Raw genomic sequence first — 21,918 nt, 5'->3', positions numbered from 1 at the left:
AATACAGCAGATTTGCACATGCTGTGATTCTATGAACATCTCTATAGAGAAAATATAAACTTCACACAAATGCATACAAACAGTGGGGACCCCCAAGCTGCCCCGAGGTGTGCGTACACAGCTTAATGTGAGACTTCCTGTTTCTGACAGTACTGTACAGTACAGTGGGAGATGCGCGTTGCATTGTGGGGGTACAAATACAGCGCAGAAAGGACAGCGGGGAGCACAAAGGGGTAAAAACTGCACCTCGGCAACTTTTAACACCAGCCTGCTGTAATGTGAATTCATGTGAGCCTTAATTAAAGCGCGACTTTTGGCGGCTGGCAGGCTGACAACTGCTGGAAGAGCGAGGAATGTGAAGGGAGCGGAGAAGAGCGGCAGGGCACACCGCTGTCTCCAACTGCTTTGTCAGCTGAGCTGTTTGCGACCCGAGGCCCATCCGTTATCACAGGCCTCACCCGAGAAGGTAAACTACCTTCGTCCGCTGTGCCTGATAACGCTAACCGTGGTGTGTATATTCCTGTCTGGTTGTGTTGCTTTCTCGACACTGAAAACGACAGACAAACCAACTAAGAGCGCCGTGTTGTCTCAGCTATCGCTAGCTTGGCAGCTAATGCCAGTTAGCTCCCGTGGAGCAGCTGCGTCAAAGTGCAGCGGCTAGTCTGCGGTCAAAACGGAAATGGGAATACGTCGGCTTCAAAATAAATGAAGTCAATTAAAAATGTTCTCTTATTTTGTATATTTCTGTCTTAGTATTTATGCAGATTGGTAAAATCTCAGACTGCAGTGCAGTTCAGAAAGCTAACTTAAAAAAAACACCACAGGTCTACCAGCAATAGTTGTGAATAACACATGAATATAAATGATGACTAGTATAAATGGCTATTATAGTCATATAATAGAAATAATCACTTTACGTCGTGCAAGTTGTAGGTAACAACTGTGTTTTAAACCCGTTGAACGACACCAGTAACTGTCACACATTAACGTGCCCCATTTGCTTCAAATGATTTGTCAGGTTCGTTTGGCTTTTATTTTGAAAATTCAAATCGCCTCCTGGCAAACTCGGCGTCTGTTTGACACCGTTAGCTAGTGTTTGCTAAACTGTGATTGTTGTTGCAATCATGTTCACGGAGCATCTTGTCCACTTGAAACTGAGATGCACACACACTCGAAACACACACGCACAGTCGTTCTTTGTTTGTTTGTTTTATTCACATTCTCAGCTTTCTGCTGTTATAGTCCTGCACTTTGCTCACTTTGGCTTCATGCAATGCAATTAGTATAAGTACAGGATGAAGGCCACGCCCCCTCGACCCTGTCGTCTGTCATATAGTCATTGTTTAATCAGTTGCATGCGAGCTTGTTCGTCTTATTATTCACCTGCTAATAAACTAATAAACAGCATCAAAACAAATTCAGAGTCTAATGTGGGAAACAATCATGCTCACTTTTAAGTAGCTGTTACAAAGAAGTATATTTATGCGTTTTTCCTCCAGAATTTGTGTTAAAAATAAAAATCTCTTTCAGAGTGTCAAACCTAATGTTTGAACTTAACATGAGGATCAACGTTATTGTGGAGTGTTCAACAAGTCATTTTGAAATGTTCTCTAAATTAACTTTAGAGTGCCTCCATAGTAGGGCTGCACGATTAATCGTTAGAAAATCGCGATCTCGATTCATGCTTATGTGCGATCTCATTTCCAAATGACAACGATTAAAAAAAAAAAAAAAAAACGACGACTGTACCACATTTTGATCCGGGACGTACTCTGCATGAAAACAAGCGCTCAGGCTTCCTGCTCAACAAATGACGAGGGCGGAGCCTTATACCACGATACAGAAGCTGTGCTGTGTGATGCTAAAATTAGCAGGAAAAAACAACGGAGAGCACGTCAGGGATGACGAGAAAGTGACAGGAGAAAATCCGTCCCGGTCAAGCGCTTCCCTATACCCGTCGAACTCCCGCAGGCACAAAGAACTTACGGAGGCTATCACTTATCACCTGACCAAAGATATGGCTCCATCAACACTGCAAAACGAGGGATTTAGGAAAATGATCAACACCCTAGACAAACGCTACACAGTGCCGTCCCGCAACTATTTTTCTATTGTTGCACTACCTGCTCTGTACACGCAGCGTCGAGCAACGGTGGAGACGGAATTTCAAGCAGTACAACATTTTGTTGTTTTTATGTTTATTTATTGTTTTTATGTTCAGTCTCAACTGTTACGAAGTTGATGTGGAGTTACTAAGTGCAATAAATATTTATACTGGAAAAGAGAATCGTGAGAGAATCGTGATCTCAATTCTAAGCCTAAAAATCGTGATTCTCATTTTATGCAAAATCGTGCAGCCCTACTCCATAGTGATTTAAATAGTCCTCTAATGAGTGAAAGGGCCTTGGTCTGATCACAGGAGGACACAAAGTGAGGAAGAGCTCCTGGTGTTAAGAAAAAAAATCTCTTGTGAATAAGCGAGCAGCCAGAAGTTTACCAAGTGCCCGTGCACTTTAAAAGGCTTTGTTCCTCTGGACGTTACAGGATTCTCCCATGAATTTCACTTCAAAATTCTTTCAGTGTCTCTGTCAGAGGACAGTTTGACGAGGCGGGTAATATCATGAGTTAGCACACCGGGCAGATGCTGCATATGTGGAGGAATAACATTTGTTATTGATTTTTCTGCACACGTTTTGGAATAACTTGGGCGTGGAAAGTTGAATAGTCGATGCAATTATTTCTTTTCTTCAAATACATCTTCTCTCTTGTTTTTTATCTAGACGGTAAGAAAGATGGACATAGCTTCCACCATCCTGCAATCTGAAGGCCACCAGGTGGCAACAGGTGTGATTGTTAAGAGACTCCCAGTCTTACAGAAGTGTGTCGGGGTGAAAAGGCTTTCTTATGTTTGTCACCCATTATGAGTGACATCACACTAAATAAAAAATGAAGCCTGTTTTATAAACGTTGGTCAGCTGTGGTGTTTTCCACTTGATCATTGGCTAATGACTTACAGTCACAGGCCTGTCCTGTGAATCCACGGGCTCTGCCTCACGTTCTACTTTTAGAAACAACTAAGAGCGTTGTGCTCTATTGAGAAACCAGAGAGGCTTTTAAGACAGGACGGGGCCTGATTGTTCATAAATTTGAGAGAAGAAGGATTTTACCCTGAATTCTGGATTGAACCAACCTGGCTGCAGCATTTTGGATCAAGTCAAGACTTTCAGGGAGTTTTTAGAAGAACCTGAAAATCTGAAACAGGATATTTCTCATTTTAGCAACATTGCACAGATTTAAGACATGCCTGTTGTGAAACCTGACCAATTTATTGCTGACATTATTTGCCAATATTAGCTATTTACTGCTAGATTGGCATTTACAACAACAGTTGAATGAAGAATTTAAAATGTAGAGACACCCTTCAACCATGTTGTGGGTGTCCAAATTGCCTAGTTTGCCCACCAAAGAGGATTGTGCAGCGTCGCTGTTGAAAACACGTACTGTGAATGCTGCAAAGAGAACAACCAGCGGATTCAAGCAGTCACGCAGACTGTAAATAAATAAGAGCGCGTAACAAACGTTTTATGTTTCTGTGTCTGAATGAAAAAAATATTGTCTGGTATTTTTCAGTCTTGAAAAGGATTTGTGTCGTCTGACTTCATAGGTAAATGCACAGCAAATATAAATATATAAAGAGAAGTAGAGGTCCTTGCACTCCGGAGCGCCATGATTCCCTCGAATCAGCCTTTTTTCTTGTGAAATGTCTGTTTGCCATCTCAGCTTCATGTTAAAGAACATTGATTTGAACAGGTTAACAGAAATCTCTTCTTCGGACAGGAGTCTAACCTCGTGGTGGAATTAAAGCTCGTTTTCTAATATGCTCTGTTTGCTGGTTCAGACTCCTGTTGCACCACCGCAGCCCAAATCTATAATTCACTTTGCCTTTACTGGGCCAACATGGCCCAAGAGTATTTTCCTTTGGTGAGGCCGTGTGAAGGAGAGTGCGCTCTCCCTGTGAGAGCCCCTTCACTCGAGCTTTTGTTTGATGGAAAATCTCATGCCTCAGAGAATCCACGTCTCGCAGACAGCTGCTCGAGCGTCCTGTAGTGCGCTGGCCTCCACATGGGTCTGGCTCGCATCGCCGCGCATCTGCTTTGATTGTTGTTACATAACTTGGCATTTGGTCCTCTGCGTTCCTACCCCTGCCTGCTTTCAGCCCCCCTTCACCTTCCCCTCAGAAAGCACCTCTTTATATTCCTCTCTACCTTTATCCACTGTCCTCTGAACATCGAGCACTTGCCTGTCCCCCTCTGTCTCTGCTCTCGACGTCGTGTCTTGCAGGGTAATATTTGACCCCTCGTTTTGTTTCTGTACTTCTGATTGTTGAGTTAGTCAGTGATTCCACACCCGAGTCTTTGACAGCTCGGCCTGGATTTGACACATTGACAATGATTTAAAGAATAATTATGTGAAGTTTGGGTCAGTAGAAAAGTCTCAAACTAAAATAAAGACAAAACAGGCTCTTAAAATGTCTTCAATGTCCTGTTGCTTCTTGGTGTTCAAATTGAAGTGCGATTACTTTTTGAAGTTGTCACATTATTCATTCTGCATCGTTCTTCTTTGGTCGTCACACACACTGTCATTTTAAGACATAGTGATGTGGTGTGACACACTAATGTGTCATCTTCTACTGGTCCTCTGTAGGGCTGGGTACCGCCACTGATTTCTAGAATCGATTCAATTCGATTTGAATCTGGGAAATTTTGCCTCACACAGTCAGAAATATTATAATTCAGATCTGTACATTTACATATTTTTGTATCTATAAGAAGGAAGCTGACACTTTCCAGACTTTATCACAGGTGTGAGCATCACAGCGAGGCCTTTGTGTCAAAGTAGCTGAAGATAAAACAGAAAAACATGAAGGAGATTTTCCTGTTCTGGGATTTTATAAAAATATTCTGCAGTAGATCAAAAACGAAAGAAAACCATTAACCAGCATATGAACATCACCTCTGAAGTTACAGCGGTTTTATTACAGACACGGCGTTTTGCATTTCGCATCATTTTAAAAAGTATAAATTTGTTCAGTATTGAACAGCAGAAATGAGGTTTTCTTTTCGGAAGTAAGTAAAAGAAAAAAAACAGCGGCTGACAGCCTGTAAACAACGGTGGACCTGTGCGTAACAAGCAAGCGAATAATGAAGAAAACAGAGAGAGAGAGAGAGAGAGCTGTGCATGAAGTGAGATTTTATCCTGGTGGAAGCAAAACAGTAAAAGTCAGAGTGAATCCATGACGATGTTTATGTGAAGCGTAGTTTGGATCTTCTTTGGCTGCTGGTTCGGTCAATATTGTTTGGAGAGACATCAAACTAACAGCTTTAGAGTCAGTGAAAAAAGGGCGTGAACACAAAGCTCGACCCGCCGACACATCAGAATCTGTCGGCTTTCAGCCCCGACCGTGCCCGTGCCGTCGGTGAGAACGTCACAGCTCACTGATTCTGATGCGTCGGCGGCTCCGAGCTTTGTGTTTACGTCTCTGTGCAGAGTCTGTGCTCCTGCTCTCATTTACTGTTACTGTCGATTATGAAAACCCAGCCTAGTCCTTTGGAAGTGTAACAGCAGCAGAGACAGCCTGATGACTACATATAAAACAACTATTCAGTAGTCATCATAGCCATGAGTAATGACATACTGCTGCAACTATCAAAAGTATAGTTTATAGTATAACAGCAACTACATGAGGATGGTGATATTTTGGTTGGTGCTGTAATCTAACCTCATTCATTTCATTGAGGTCAAGCACTTCCTCAGCTCCTAAAATGTGTCTGTTTACAGTGTTTTTCTGTTGATTGCTGATTTAAGTGAAGTGAAAACCAGATACGTGTCACAAAGTTGGGGAGGAGGGCAGTGAACACGAAGGCGAGATAAGCCCTGACTCTCGCTGTTTCTGATCTGTGTTGGAAGGAAAGCTAATCCTTGCACACCTACAGAACTGAACCTCCACCAAAGGATGTCTGTGAATACAGAGCAGGCGAAGACACTCCCGGGCGGCAGCGAGCTCACGGCTACACCTGCTGAAGCTAACAGCCAACAGAAGAGCCTAACTGGTCTCCGACCCGGACCAAATGCAACAGCTTGTAGAAAGAAAATCAGTTTTAGCCGTCTTGGCCTGAGCTGAACTGAACAGTGATTTAATTTGAGCTGCTGTGAGGGAATGTGGTGTGATTGAGTTATAACTGATTTATAATAAACAACAGCTTTGTGTCATAAAGTGAATACAAGAAAGGAAAATCTTTTCATGAGTGTTTTTCTATTTTCTCTGTGGCTCAGGAGGCCGGTGGTTTGATCCCTGACCCTCCCAGTCTGCTTGTCAGTGTCCTCGTGCTGATACAGAACCAGAGTTTCTCCTCATGCGTTGCCTGGAGTGTGTGAATATGTGAGAAACTGGCACCTGTAGACTCAGAGCTCCTGAAGTAGCAGCCCTTTAACCAGATTCCTCGTTTTATCTGTCAAAAGTCTAAAATCCACAGACATGTGTAATTAGTCGTGCACCTGACCAGCAGCTATACGGTATATCATTTTTACATTGTTTGGTTAAGGTTTAAAAAGGATCTTGGAGAATATCCAAAGTATATGTTCATTCACAGCGATCTGTTTCTTTTACCGGTAGAAAGGACTGGCGCGGTAACACTACTCTTTTCCAAGCGGAGGCATTTATTTATGGCTTTTTGTCTCTGCAGGACACGCATCCTTGGGATAAAGAGGAATTCCAACATGGGGGTGAAAACCTTCACCCACAGCTCGACCTCGCACAGCCAGGAGATGCTCGAGAAGCTCAACGCTTTGCGCAACGAGGGTCATTTATGCGATGTCACCATCCGAGTCCAAGACAAGCTCTTCCTGGCCCACAAAGTGGTTCTGGCCTGCTGCAGTGAATTCTTCCGCTCCAAACTGGTGGGCCGGCCAGAGGAGGAGGACAAGTTTGTGTTGGACCTTCACCACGTGACGGTTAGCGGTTTCGCTCCCCTGCTGGAGTACGCCTACACGTCGACTCTTTCCATCAGCACGGAGAATATCATCGACGTCCTGGCAGCTGCCAGTTACATGCAGATGTTTGCTGTGGCTAGTACGTGTTCGGAGTTCATGAAGTCAAGTATTCTGTGGACTCCGGGTAACAACAATAACAACAACAACATGGGAGCGGATAAACCTCACGAATCGGCACCGGAGAGCGCCTCGTCAAACTGTGCCCTGACACCGCTGGATGGCAGCGTGTCGCCGGTGTCTTCCGATTGCAGCGTGATGGAAAGAAATGTTCCCATCTGCCGCGAATCGCGAAGGAAACGCAAAAGCTTTGTGTCGATGGCTTCCCCCGAGAGTCCGCTCAAATGCACTACACAGATGGTCACCACCTCCCCTCAGATCCCCAACCCATCGCCCTCGTTCTCAGACAGCGCAGCCCAGCCCGTGGAGTCCTCCCTGGCCTTCCCCTGGACTTTCCCTTTCGGTATCGACCGGAGGTTTCACTCGGACAAATCGAAGCTGCCGGAGAGCCCTCGCTGTTTGGAGCAGGGAACCCCGGGGACCTCGGAGGTAGTGGTTGGCCGTCGGCTCAGCGACTTCCTAACGTGCGAGAGCTCAAAGACGGTGTCTTCACCTGTCGCAGCGGAGGAGGAAGATGTAAGGGTGAAGGTGGAGCGTCTCAGTGACGAAGAGGTCCAGGAAGCATCGTCACAGCCAGTCAGTGCCTCTCAGAGCTCGCTGAGTGACCAGCAGACGGTGCCGGGGAGCGAACAGGTCCAAGAGGAGCTCCTCATCAGTCCACAGTCCTCCTCCATAGGTGACCGTCTTCGTCCTACCTTCACGGTGCATTGTTGCATCATATGTGCGCCGATTATATTTGGTTAAAACGTTCAGCTTAGATAAAACTTCGATGTGCATATTGTGTTTCTCACTGGTGTAACGGGGCTGTGTCCTGACCCACTTAAGACGGCGCTGCTTTGCAAAGTGTGCAGTCAAACCTGCCTCGCCCTGCTCCCAGAGCTGCCTCCCCACCCACTGGATTTTTATTTGTATTGTCTCAGTGGAAAGTTTTATTGTCCACTGGTCCAAATTCAGCTTGAAAGGCTTTTCTGCCTTTCCATAAATAAAAAAAGGAAATGGAAACATTCGTCATTTTTTCCTAAACTGTTTAGTGGCACAGTGCTTTGTTATCCAGCAGCATCAATCCCGAAGCAGGGGATTAGCCTTCAAAGAGTGTATTAGTCTAACCGTGTCCAAGATGTCATGCTTTAGGCTTTATTTTCAGTCGACAGCTACCGTGAGTCATTTTCTTCCCTCCGTCTTCCCAGGCTCGATGGATGAGGGCGTGTCAGAGGGCTTACCGTCAATGCAGAGCACCTCTAACGCTGGAGGACATGCGGAAGATGATGAGAGGTATCGTGATTTGTTGAAACTCGCTGTGAACCAATCATAAAGTAGGAAAGAACATATAGACGCGGCTCTCGCGACTGAACGTCTGGGCCACACCTGGTTAGATAATAAAGACGTCGTGTTTGCACGGTAATCTAAAGAATGGTCGTTGTGTGATGCATGTTAGCACGCTCCTCAGTGTGGCGCACATCGCTGTCGTCACTAATCACACGACACATATAAACACATATATACTCGGTTAGGGTCGTGCTTTCTGTTAACTCCTTATAACCAGCAGATGCAACAACGGTACTTGTAGGTGCACGCACATGCTTGTTCATGCTCACACTTATGCTACGTCGTGCATGTCGAGTTGTTACCCTGATCCGCTGTCAACATTGTTAAAATAGAAGAAGGGCATTTTGATGACAGATTAGAGCTCTATACTGTAGACTGGGACTGGACTGCTTCAAGGACTAGTCCTCTGTTTGTGTTTCAGGTTGGAAGGTATTCAGTATCCGTACCATCTCTACATCAGTCCTTCAACACGGCCTGGCACCAACGGCCCTGACCGGCCCTTTCAGTGTCCGACCTGCGGAGTCCGGTTCACACGCATTCAAAACCTGAAACAGCACATGCTCATACACTCCGGTAGGTGAGATATGAAAGCAGGTGCATCACAAGATTCTTCATATATGACTGCGCAGCACCACGCCCCTCTGAAGTAAACAAAAATGTTGCAGCCTTTGTTTTCTGAGACATTTTTTGAGACGTTGTCTTTTTACTTGGAGACAAGAAGAACAACTGGGTTAATACATTTCTCGGTTGTGAAGTTGCTAATGAAGATTTTAATAAAAAGGTTAAACGATACAAGTTGCTGCTCTTGTAAATGCCTCAGGAAACAAAGGAGACTTTCAAGGAGACTCTGATCTAAAAAACCTTAGCAAAGGCTTTTTGTGATCTCACACGCGTGGACACAAACACTTGTGTAATGCTAATGTACAGATCAGCAAGCGTGGTTTTGTCTCTTTTTCCAGGCATTAAACCTTTCCAGTGTGACCGCTGTGGGAAAAAGTTCACACGGGCCTACTCCCTAAAGATGCATCGGCTGAAGCACGAAGGTAAACGCTGTTTCCGGTGCCAGATTTGTAGCGCCACATTCACGTCCTTCGGTGAATATAAGCACCACATGAGGGTCTCCCGACACATAATCCGCAAGCCGCGGATTTATGAGTGCAAAACGTGCGGCGCCATGTTCACCAACTCTGGCAATTTAATTGTACACCTGAGGAGTCTGAACCATGAGGCATCCGAACTAGCAAACTACTTCCAGAGCAGGTGAGGAGTCCGGGGGCGCCGCCCCCATCTTTACTCAGATCTCACCTGGATGAGAAAAAAGTTGAGTTTAGATTCTAACAGAAGGCTCGTTGTCGTGACTTTGGCTTTGTACAACTGTTTTTCAGATGATTTGAATGCTTAGATCAAGGGTGTCTGTATTTACTGGGGAACTTTAACTGCTTTGACACAATTGTTTTATATTTTGGGAATAAGGATTATCTGATGAGTTGAATGAAAACGTCATGACCGCTCTGATAACTGTGGTGTAAATGTGAATACTGATAATGAGGCCTTGTCCACAGCACTTTGGCCTCTGTTTGTTTCGGTCACTGCTGTGAGCACTGTGTGCTGTGGCAGGTGTGGAAACCCTTTTCCACATGATTCAAAACATGGGAAAACTGGGAGTCGTGCCCCGTAACTGGTCCCATGAAATAAAACAGAGAATATCATTTCAAGTTTCTCTTTGAATAAACAACAGTCATTCAATTACATGCATATGCTTGTAGATGGGGCTGCCACAAATTATTATTCTGATACTCAACTAATCAGATCCATTGGACGTAAAACGTCCAGCTGACTGCACCAGCAGCATCTGCTGTATCATTAGCTTACAGCTGGAAGTGTTTAAGGTGCTCACTAAAAATAAAGACAAGATGATAGTTTATTAACTTTTAATGACATCTGCAGATTGTTTCGGTGGAGTTGGATAAATTCCTTGCTATCTAAAATATATCAGGACACCGGAGTAAATTCTGGAGCGTCTCACACTTCTGATGATCAGCTGTCTGCTTGACGTTTATTCAGCTGTGTAAAAACTATACCTTTAATCTCAGCCAAACCGATTTACTCAGGAACAAATAAAACACTGAAAAAGCCAAACAACAACATTCATAATAAGAGTAATATTAAAACTAAGTAGCTGCCGCCATTGTTGGAAACTGGAACTGGCTGAGCTGCGCTGTGAATTCTGCCATTTGTCGGCTGCATTTGGAGGAGTCTTTGAATTTGGACATCCTTTGTCGCGTCGCTGTGGCATCATTGGCTTACAAATGCAGCCGCAGGAGGATGTGTCCTCTGAATTTGGACACAGCTACGATACTGGACACAGCTTCTTCTTCTTTGGTGTTTAACGGCAGCTGGCGTCCTTGTAGATGCAGTGCTGCCATCTTCTGTTTCAGTCCGTTATTACACTCTTAAATCAACGATTTTGATAGTCGACATAATTGTGACTAGTCGACTAATCGTGGCAGCCCTAGGTGGGATGCTAATAATAGTAGCCTTGTGAGCTGGGTGTAGCAGCAGAGGAACCAGTCCCCCAGCTGCTGCAGGCTCCGGTTGGAGTTCATCACCAGCTCACTTTGGAAAACGCTGCTGGTAGTTTAGTTACCGTTCGACTGGCCCAGCTTATGCCACACTAAGCAAACAGTTCCTGGCTGTAGCGTTGCATTTACTGCACACGAATGGTCTCAAGCTTTTCATTTAAGTGTCAGTAAAGAAAGTGAGTGGAGACATTTCCCAAAATGTCAAACTGTTTCTTTAACATTCACCACTGAGAGGAAATTACAAATACCTCAAATTTGTTTCAGCTCTGACTGAAAGATTTCCAGAAGTAAGAGGATGAAGTGAAGTATCGAGAGTACAAACAAGAGCTTACTGAGTTTCCTTAACACACAGAGTAACTGTCCAAATTATAACTCGTAGTAATAAGCACGCCTGAGAAACTATAGCGTACTGTAGCAGGTACTGTGTGTGGTGCCTTTGTCATCTCTGCTTCTTTAACCAAATCTAAGAGGTTATTTGTTTTCATCATCAGCTAGTTAGTTTTAATATTACTCTTATTAATCTTTCTGGGTCACAAAATAAACTTTTAACATATTTTCAGGCGAGCGTGTAGCTGTGTAAACCTCAAATATCTGCTCGATTTATCGAGACATCGCATATTTGCAAAAGTGCTCCAACGTTTTCGGAGACGTCTGTTACCCACTAGCTCGAAAGCTAGCCGAGAGGTCGAGGGTCACTCGAGCCGGCGAGAACGGCAAATTTAAGATAACTTGAAATGTTGTTGTTTGGCTTTTTCAGTGTTTTATTTGTTCCTGAGTAAATCGGTTTGGCTGAGATTAAAGTTTTCACACAGCTGAATAAACATCAAACTGACAACAGTGTGAGACGGTCGAGAGTTTACTCCAGTGTCCTGATATATTTTAGATAGCAAGGAGTTTATTAAACTTCACCGAAACAATCTGCAAACTTCATTAAAAGTTAATAAACTATCATCTGTTTTTATTTTTAGTGAGCACCTTAAACACTTCCAGCTGTAAGCTAATGATAGAGCAGATGCTGCTGGTGCAGTCAGCTGTAATTTTAACATCCAATGGATGCACGATCTGATTAGTCGACTATCAAAATAATAATTTGCGGCAGCCGTAGTTTGACAGTCTGCACATGTGCAGCTGCAAGATCGACGGCACTGAACATCCATGGAAACCATGTGATGAAAGCTCGGTGTCACTTTGGCTCAGGCAGCACCAGTTTCTGTATCTCGTATGTTTGCCTGTACCAAACGTCCATGTAAAGGATGAGTCCACCAATCCCACACACTGAATCAGTGCTGTTATTACACCAATGACTGAGTCAGATGAAGGTGCATCACAAAGATGATGAATTTATTAACAAATTTAAACTATGCTGTAACTACAGAAAAACACTCTAAACATGTTTCCTCGTCCTTACTCATTTTTATTTACGATAGAGCGTGCTGTCATAGAAGGCCTGTTATCCCTGTTTTACTGTCTGCGTTATATTTACTGTACAGTGATTGTGCAATTAAGCTGAAGCCTCAGGCTTTGGGTTGCTCTAAACATTTAGTTTCTGACAGTTTTTCCACTTTTGGCTCAGTATGATGTCAGTAAATATGGTCGTCTCAGGCACGCCGCCGCTGTTTAAACCCAGTGTTTATGAGGGAGAGCCAATCACGCCAACGTTTACCTAAAGAGAGGGCGATGACGCCGTCTGTTTCCAAACGCTCAGGAGCTGCAACAGTTTACGATGTTTTTCTTTCAGTCGTAAAATACTGAAAGCTACCCCTGAAGACGTTTTCAATCTGCTACCATGTGAAAGAAATACAAGCAACAGACCGTACACGTGTGACCCTGATGATGGAACATGTGGAGTAGCTTTTAGCTTTTAGCGGCCCGATTATGAGTTTCCTGGTTATCTGGATGCTGAAGGTGGACAAAGTTTCAAAGGAGTTTGATGTACTGTGCAAAAGTCTTGAGTGGATTTCTTTATATATCTTTTCTGCTAGGAAAATAGGAGATTGTTACAGTGACTTGCTGAGCTTCAGGAACATTTCTCCATTCTTCTGGAAGGACATCCCAAAGCTCTTATTTGGACTGCATTTCGTTCCCTTCTCTCTGAAGATGATCCCACACTGCTTCACGGAGCTCTGGGCTCCCACTGGTCCTCGGTGTGGTTTGTCTAAGCTTTTACTGCATTGGCAGGATCTTTGTCACGCTGAAGAACGACGCTGCTGCCGAGCAGAGGCTTTCCACATGGTGGATAAAATCTGATGGTGCTTTTCTGCATTTATGCAAACTCCTCAACACCACTGACTGAAACATGTTTCACTGATAGGCTCTAGCAGCCTATCTATAAGTGCCTAAACTGGTCCCTGGGTGTTAGCACTGATTCATCTGTTGAGTTTGGGCCTTTTAACGCTGGAATGATTCAGCTCAATAATAACCAAAAGAAGCGGCACAGAAAAAAGTCAGCCTGAGGGTGGCTCAAGACTTCTGCACAGTACTCCAAAGCTCAGGCTTCGGACCATCACGGACAGGTTTTAAACCGAGCTGTTTGATGTTGCACAGACAATCCCTAACCCTAACGTGGTCGTCTCAGGCACACGGCTCTCTCTTCAAATCGTCTGTTTCCGAGCAGCCACCAATCAGAAGAGGGAGAGTGGTCTTGTTCCACATAGAGGACTAACGGCAGCACAGTGGGATAAATCTTTAACTTAAATATTAATAGAACTTGTTGGAGATTAGTTTCAGGTTTTTCAGCTCTGTTGGCTGCAGACCCACTGCCCCTCGATAGTCTCCTCCGTCGGCTCGGTGTTACCATCGGGATAAAGTCTATAAATACCCAGACCTCATCCCGAAAGTAGCCGCAGTGTCATCGGTACATTTTTGGTCTACTGGTGGTCACAGTGACAGAGAGCTCATCTCCATGGGGAGACACGTGGACATATGTTCTGTGTATTACAGTATATGTATATGCAAGTATTTTACAGTTTGTTTTTGTGAAAATCACATGTGCAGTTATTGTCGGGTGACGGGGAACTTAACGTGTTCTCTTGGTCCACGCAGTGATTTCCTCGTGCCCGACTACCTGAGCCAGGTACAGGAGGAGGAGGAGGCGCTGGGAGTCCAGTACGAGCTGGAGGAGACCCAGCATCATCCGATCTACCCGGGCAGCACCTCCGCTTCCACCACCACCCCCGCCTCGTCCTCCTCCTCAGTGCAGATGCCCGTCATCTCCCAGGTCTCCTCCTCCACCCAGAATTGTGAGAGTTCCTCTGGCTTCCTGTCACCTGAGCCCCTGGATCCCCTGGAAGCCCCAGCCTCCCCGAAGATGGACGCCGATGACACGGCGCCCATGACAGAGGAGACCAAGATGGACAACAGCGTTGGTGGCAGTTCCCCAGAGGTGTTTGAAGAAGAGCAGCAGCAGCAGCAGCAACATGCTCGGGCCAAGGAGGTGGCTTCCATTACCATAAAGTGATTCGAGTCTTCTACTTGCCCATTATGTCTTATTTTGCAGTCATGTCATATGGGAATATCGGTTGGGACGACTGGATGTTGCCGCCTCATCGTGTGAAACTGTCAGGACGCTGCGATTGAAGTTTTCTGATACTTCGACTGACTGGCGTTTCTCTACGCAGATGCTGAACACCTCACCAAACCCAGCAACTCAATGTCAGCTGTTGTTGTTGTTGTTGTGGGGTTGTTTTTGTTTCAAATATAATATTTCATAAACCTTCACTGTTGATGTGAGATTTCAGTGGGTCAGAAGATCTCGCTCGAAATCCAAGTTTTTTTATGAGTCACTTAAAGGATGTTTTTCCCATATGACGTGAATGCAGCACAAGCTAAAGTCATTTCTGTCTTAGCCAATTCGAGGTCTGTTAAATCGAAGCCTTGCTCTACTTTTGGAAAGTGCCTGAGAGTTCCCATTTTAACAAAGTACCGTGTAGAGAAAGAAAAGCTCTTTGCTTTGCCAACAGTGACAAATCAAGTCTTTGGAAAAAATGTTTGTATTCATTTGTAGTGCTGATGCTAGTTTGTATTGGCAGAGACTGTGTTATTCCTTTAGTGCCGTTGCTATAGGCAAACTGTTAAATGTCAATATTATCTATATTGCAATAGCTTGTACTGTAGTTTTACTATTTGAATGCTGTGAATGTTGGTTGTTGTGAAATGATATGTCAGGTGTGTGTATGTGCATTTCTTTGATCAGTATGAACACATTTCATTTTTTGAAATTACTTGACAAAGTATTCCCGAACACATCTGTGCAGTATACGATTTTCCTGTTTAGACTTCGTGACGTCAAATATCTCAAGATTGGATCGGCACTAGAGCGACTTTTATTTTGTAATCCAACGAAATGGATACAAATCGAGACTGAAAAAATCACATTGTTACTTTGTCGTCAACGACTGCAGTATTATATATTCCCAAATGTGATATGGCAATGTAGCATCCCAGCCTTCTTTCCAAAGAACATTGGATAGATGTTCACATGGCTCAGCAGGTGCGTTGGACACTGCATCCTGACTATTGGAGCGATGTTACACTGACAGCGTGATTTTCTTTGCGGCTCTGTGGGACTCTGAGCTCAACCAGGATTTAGTTTTTTTCTTTCTAGTTGTTACAAAGGGGACGATTCCCTGACTACCATTAACACTCACTGAGCAGTTTACTGGGAACACGTAAACAGTGGCACACATCCGCTACATCCCCTGTAACAACGACCACTGTATAAGCTTTGTATGGATACACGTGGCAGTGAATTACACCGAGCGGTGACCTGCAGGTGGCAATGCTAAAAACTGCAGTTCCTCTAACGGCCACTGGGGGCCGACTGTGGAAGCTTGTTAATATGCAGCAACTCACATATATGGGTGTTGACCTTGGTGCATTCAATTCATTTGCATGTGACCAACATGACAGGCTGTGTGCCAGAGCCACAAAGAAGCTCGTGTTTCAGAGTTTTATCAGAAACATCAAACTTTGCTCCTGTTGATGATTAGCTCTCCACCCTTTCATCAGTAACGTTGTGCTGGCTAACGTCGAGACTCTGAACTCTAAAACTAATATGTGACGTCACAGTAACGAGGAGTATTTTTACATTAACTGTTAAACTGCTCAGTGGGTGTACAGTTACTGTAGCCCAGGAAGCAGGAGTGACCCAGTGTGATCACGAGGCTGTCGAGTGTTAATGTGATAATGTTGTTTTGAAGTAACCCGTCTGCTAACCGTGAGTTGAACCTTTGGAAATGTTACCCACGCAGGCCGTTCTTCGTGTTACTGATTATTTTAAATGTGGATTTTCGGGTCAGACTTTCTGTTACCCGCATTGTGCCAACGGGCTTGTGATTCTGTTGCGCCTGAACTTTGAGTCGAATGCTACTGACGGCAGCTGGGTTCTGTGCTTACGTTCACACGCGCCCCCCAAAAGTCGTACAAACAGCTCACTCCCGCAGGGTGCACGAGCTCGATTGTAAACGTGAGGATGAATACTGCTGAGAATCCAATCAGAGCCGTCTTAAGAAGCAGCGGTGTCGCCCCGTGCCACCCGTTCAGCCCTTTTTTAAATGTCGTGCCATTTGCCCTTTTTCTCTGGGTGCAAACCGAGCTTTTTCCTCTAGGACCAAATGTTCTCTCTCTTATTGGGGATTTGCCGTGGCAATCAGTACTTGCACATATTAAAAGAAAGAGATAATCATTCGAGCGGTCCATGTTATTTAGCTGAGGGGTCCTGCTGTTCTGCCCTTTACAACACTGTATGATGTTGTGCGTTGAAGAGGCTAGCCTTAGTAAGTGGACCTATTAACTCTAGTTGCACAATTTCAGAATTGAAAAAAAAGACAGAGTTTTCTATTCTCCACGTGTGTGTCACGCTTTTCATCTGTTGTGTTGGTGTGTGTATTCAGATCACCTTTTTTATAATGAAATGCTGCTGTTTGTCGAAACGCAAAGTGCCCAAAATATTTTTGTGAACCAATGGTGTGCAATAAATGGACCGGTGTCGTTTTAAAGGTTTTCGTTTTTAAGAATATACATATATATATAAAATATAAATATATGAAAAAGAAAATAAGAATGTATCATTTTGTTTCAATCTAATGTGACTGAATGAAAGCGAGCCCGTTTGATCTGTGAACATCTGTAAGCTTTGACATGAAACGGCTGGCTGTGTCCAGCTCCTCTGTGTTTGTTTGGGAAGGCTGCATGTTCGTGTCGTTCCGTGACGTGAAAGAGAGCATGTGCTGAGTTGGTGGTATGTTCTGTCAAGGCCTTATTTTGTAGCCGACTCTTCATCCGATCTGTTGTTCAGCATGCCCTCTTCTTCTTTTCTGTACGTTATCCCTTTTTTATGTGCAATGTTTCAAAAGATATCTTGATTATACGAGTACACTTGATGTTGTATATGTTTTCCAGTCCATACCATTTATTTAAAAGTATGAAAATAATAAAAAACAAAAAGTACCCCCCGAACTGGTAGCTCTTCATAATGGCATATATATATATTTTTTTGGTGATTTTTCTATTCTGGTTGCTGTTTCATGGCATCTTTGGATATTCTTGTTAAATGTGAATAGAACAGCTTAGCCTGGGAGTGGGCGGGGCCTTGGTAGTCTTCACTTTGTGACTGTCTGCAATGTGTGTGTATATATATAAATATCCAGTATATACACTCATACTATGTTGCATATTCTTTATACTGTAGGCAGCCTGATTACAACCTGCTTTGAGACAGATTGTTGTACTTTGTGTCTTTGATATTGTATTTAAACTGTAGTTTGGAGAACCTGTACAAAAACATCCCAGATAGTAATGCAACCTGCACACACTGTATCCGGGGAACTGACGTTTGTGGTGGTGTTGAGTGTTTTAACTGGATCATATTCCACAGTTGGCTGTTAAAAACTGACGAGACCACTCTGTATTTAAGAGTTTATGGTTGTTCTCAATCTTTGCTAGTGTTCTGGCTTTGCAGTCCTGTTGTTCTTAAAAATAGTTGTTTTGTAAAAGTTTAAAATGTAAATAAAAAAATCAAAGTCAGAAAGATTGTCACTGAACTTTGAGGATTTATTTCTGAGTGTGTGGAGTAACACGCCAGGGTTGTTGGCCCTGCCGTTGTCAGGCTCTGTCCACTTAACCTGGACCCCGTCAAGACAAGTCGAACATATACGGACATTTTTGTGTTATCAAGCAGTCACAGATACAGACAAGTACAGATAAGACAGTATTAGGAAAATATAGCGACAGCTTCTACAGACAACGAAACCACTTCATGTTTTTAAAGTTGAAGCCACTTAAAAGCTCCCAAAGAAAACACACCAGCAAAGACACGGTGCTTGTAAATCACAATGTTTCTTCCATTCATTTCATCTTTTTTATGTGACAGCTTTAGCATTTGTTCTCTTAGCTGCGGCTGTGCTTAACAGTCTCATAGTGAAGAACCGATAAAGCCTGAACTGAGACAGAGGCTTAGTCTAACTACAGATTTGACAATTCGGTTCAACTCCGTTTTATTTTGCGCCAAATCACAACAGCAGTCACTTCAATGTTCTTTACATTATAAGCCGCTGCAATAATACAGAGAAAATCCCAACAGTCAGATGAAGAAGCGGGAAGGAAGAAACCTCCAGCAGACCCAGGCTCAGGGAGGAGCACACCTGCTGCTACTCGATGGGCGGAGGGGAGGAAGAGAGCCAGAGGTTAATGATAACTAATGATTAAATGCAGAGTGGTGTATAAACACTTATTGAGTGAAAAGAGGTGGAGAAGTGAAGAAGAAACAGTGTGTGCATCAGTGCATCATGGGAAGCCCCCAGCAGAGCATTTCGCTCTAATAGGGGTCAAACCACTAACCTTGTAAATAGCAGGTGCTGCTCTGCCTCCTGCTCAGGGTAACACTGCCGGTGGTATGAAGTTACCTCGATAAGCTCAGACCCTGTTTGTGGTGCTTCTGGTCGGGCATTTGCAAATCTGCCCATACAAATATCAACCAGTACCTAAGAATACTTACAAAACTGAAATGAAACCAGCCCATGAAACAATCTGCTATTGCGAAACATATAAACAAACAAACTTCCCACTTCAGAGGACCCCACAGAAGTCATCGTGCGCTGTCACAGTGAGCAGCCTGCGAGCCATTCAGCTGCTATTTCATTCTTTTGATTGTGTTGATGAAATGCGAGATCTTCCACTGTCTGCCTGGAGGACGGCTGCCACCAGAGCTAAGTGCTGTGTTTTTGTTTCATTTATAACAAAAAGCCACAGCTGCCGTCAAAGCCAACAACTGTGGGAGGCGGCGTTCTCTGTGTGGCAGACGAGATGCTGCAAAATGAAAAGACTTCAGTGGATTGTTGTTCCACCTTGTCAGCTCCATCTGGCCAGTGTGCACGCGCCGCAGGCCGTCTGCAGTAACCTTTAGGGTAGAAGTGATCGACTGGCTTCAAACCCACGGTGCAGAAGAACGCACCACTTGTTTATGTGGACCTATACTGAAGCATAATGGATGTTTACTGCTGTGGGAGACGAGAATGTGAAACAGTCAAAATGTCCACCTTTAACCAAACGTGCTGCCTGAACCTTGAACAAAGAATTTCAGTGGAAAGTTTCATTTGTGACGGGCTGCAAACTTAAACCTGCTCCGTTTACAAGCTGCTTTCATGAAGTCGAATTAAAACTGAAGAACCAACAAACAGCAGCCAAACCACGAAGAGGTGGGAGAGGTCCGGGGTTTCAATCTTATTTCATACGTTTTATATTTCACAACATCAGCATCGTAGACAGTCATAGTAGAACTCATGATGGCATCAGGACTGGTGTACTGGTACTGGGTGGGAAAACTGAGTCATTAATTTTTTGTTTTTAAAGCTAAGAACCTTTTCTTTAATGGAAATGAATATATATTAATATCAACCCCTGGTTCTGGTAACAAGTTGCCTTTCATAGTCATTCCCAGAAATATTTAGCGGAGCAGAAATGACCAGTGGATGAAAATTTGGCTAAGCTGGAGTCATTTGGGAACGTCTGGCTGATCGTAGACCCATCGCAGGAAGTCCTTCTCTTCGCACGGCTCATGTTGGATGAATCTTTAAAATGTTTTACACACAATTGTTTGTTTTTCTAAAGATGCACATTGGATGATTTAACCTCCTAGGACCTGGTGTCCACATGTGTGGACGTCACATTTTCGGTTGTTTAGACCAAAATACTCAATCTTGCTCTACATGGGCCTGATATCCACTTACGAGGACGTTATGCTGCTACTGTTCTATCAAAATGTTAAACGAATGTCCTCATGTGGCTCTGATTTTTCTTAGAAACAAAAATTTGAATAAAAAAAAAAATTCTTTGTTTTCACATTCATCGTGTCCCAATCAGCCCAAATATCAAAGAGAAATGAAAAATGGTGCAGTGGAAGAGTTCAGGTCTCAGGAGGTTAGAGTACATGATCCTTCTCTCTTTGCCATTAAAGGCCAAATAAACTACAGCTCGTTTGGATTACGCAGGTGGATGAATATGAATGAATGAGTGACGGAGCAGTTGTTCACTCCCACCCCTGCATTGCTTCCAGTACAACTCCATTGCATAATACTGGGCTCAGACCTGTAAAGGTTTACTGCAGATGCATTTATGACTTGTTTACATTCTGGGCTTATCTGCAGGTCGTGAACGGCCCGAGGCGAGTTCTTAGACACACGGGATACTGCAGTTTTCTGAGCGATAATGCTGTGGCGCGCATCAATGCCAGGAAAAATAAAACACACTGCATGACTAATACACATGTCATACATTCCCAATCAATGGAGGAGTTGGATTCAATGGAATATTCCACAAATCCCGACCTTGCCAGATTCATTAGCCCTTTGTATCCACAGAAAATAATAACTCCGTCTTTCAAGCGACCCGAGGATCTGGGTAATGTTACCGGTGATCATTGCAGTTGACATCTTGCAGTTATGCAAAAGGTTTGTTCCATTACGTTCAAAGATTCAGGGACCATGATGACAGCTGTCTGAGAAGGATTGACCGCAATGATTTCTCCCTTTTCCACAGCTGCACTCGTGTCTGTCCATCAGTAGCTCTACTGCACTAAATACCTGCTAATAGAAGCAATAAGAAAATCGCTTCATCTGCCCACTGTATTATGTCAATTTCCATTCATTTCTAATGAGCTTCTCAGAGGCTCACTCAGTGTCTGATTCTTTCCACTACAGCTCAGAATTTATTGTGCTCTCTAGTGTTGGAAAAACCTCATTAAAGCCAGACACGGAACACCCGGCACCTCATTCCAGTGTAAATTCCTTCAGCTCACGTGATGTCGCACACAGTGCTGTGGCTAGACGAAGGACGGGAGGTAAACATGGCCGCCTAAAGGGCCTGTTGCAGTGAACCGATGGATCTATCCTGTAGTAATAGGAGAGATAACCTCTAAAGGCCACTGTGATCACGGTTTAGGAGGCTGTGCACGCTTTGTCCTTCACTTGTGTTAATATAATAATATAACACTGATCAAAATAAGTTGACTTGTCTTCCAGTCCCAGCAACACCTCATAGGATCCAAATTAAAGCTAATTTCATGCTGTGTGTACAGAAAGTGACTCGGACTCTTTGTGTGATGCCCCCACATGCCTCTCTGCCAATGATCCTAACTGATAGATGTTAGCAAAGTTCATCAGCACGTCTTTAGTGTGACTTCTCCCATGGCTCATGCAGTTGCCATCAGAGATGGGCAGTAACACATTACTTGATTACTTTTTCAAGTCACGAGTAAAGTAAGGGATTACTATTGCAAAATCGGTCATTAGATTACCGTTACTTTCCCGTAGGAACGCTGCGTTACTGCGTTACTAAAACCGTGATTTTT

At 43.9% G+C, this 21,918-nt stretch overlaps 1 protein-coding gene across 3 annotated transcripts; it reads left to right on the top strand.

Moving 5' to 3' along the window:
- Positions 1-165: 165 nt before the first annotated feature.
- zbtb44 (zinc finger and BTB domain containing 44) lies at positions 166-18,096 on the top strand. 3 transcript variants are annotated; one of them, XM_005752112.1, is made up of 7 exons: positions 166-233; positions 328-466; positions 6,744-7,843; positions 8,355-8,439; positions 8,915-9,066; positions 9,453-9,753; positions 14,118-18,096. In XM_005752112.1, the coding sequence occupies exons 3-7, from the start codon at positions 6,778-6,780 to the stop codon at positions 14,530-14,532; spliced, it is 2,019 nt and encodes a 672-aa protein (XP_005752169.1). In that variant the 5' UTR covers positions 166-233; positions 328-466; positions 6,744-6,777; the 3' UTR covers positions 14,533-18,096. The 3 variants fall into 3 exon arrangements, with proteins under 3 accessions (XP_005752169.1, XP_013771120.1, XP_005752167.2); XM_013915666.1 differs by having other exon boundaries at positions 170-466; positions 9,453-9,536; positions 14,118-14,213; XM_005752110.2 differs by lacking the exon at positions 328-466 and having other exon boundaries at positions 178-233.
- The last annotated feature ends 3,822 nt before the right edge of the window (positions 18,097-21,918 follow it).

Source organism: Pundamilia nyererei, unplaced genomic scaffold (genome assembly GCF_000239375.1).
Source record: "Pundamilia nyererei isolate P.nyererei 1_Seehausen unplaced genomic scaffold, PunNye1.0 scaffold00345, whole genome shotgun sequence".
Lineage (NCBI taxonomy): Eukaryota > Metazoa > Chordata > Actinopteri > Cichliformes > Cichlidae > Pundamilia > Pundamilia nyererei.
The sequence above is the reverse complement of the archived record's forward strand: the minus strand, read 5'-3'. Positions and strand labels throughout refer to the sequence as shown.

Excerpts from the sequence above, each read along its gene's own strand:
- zbtb44 (XM_005752112.1), top strand. The coding sequence starts at position 6,778 with ATGGGGGTGAAAACCTTCACCCACAGCTCGACCTCGCACAGCCAGGAG. Across the intron at positions 7,844-8,354 it reads TCCACAGTCCTCCTCCATAG|GCTCGATGGATGAGGGCGTG; the intron begins GTGACCGTCTTC and ends CCGTCTTCCCAG. Across the intron at positions 9,067-9,452 it reads GCACATGCTCATACACTCCG|GCATTAAACCTTTCCAGTGT; the intron begins GTAGGTGAGATA and ends CTCTTTTTCCAG.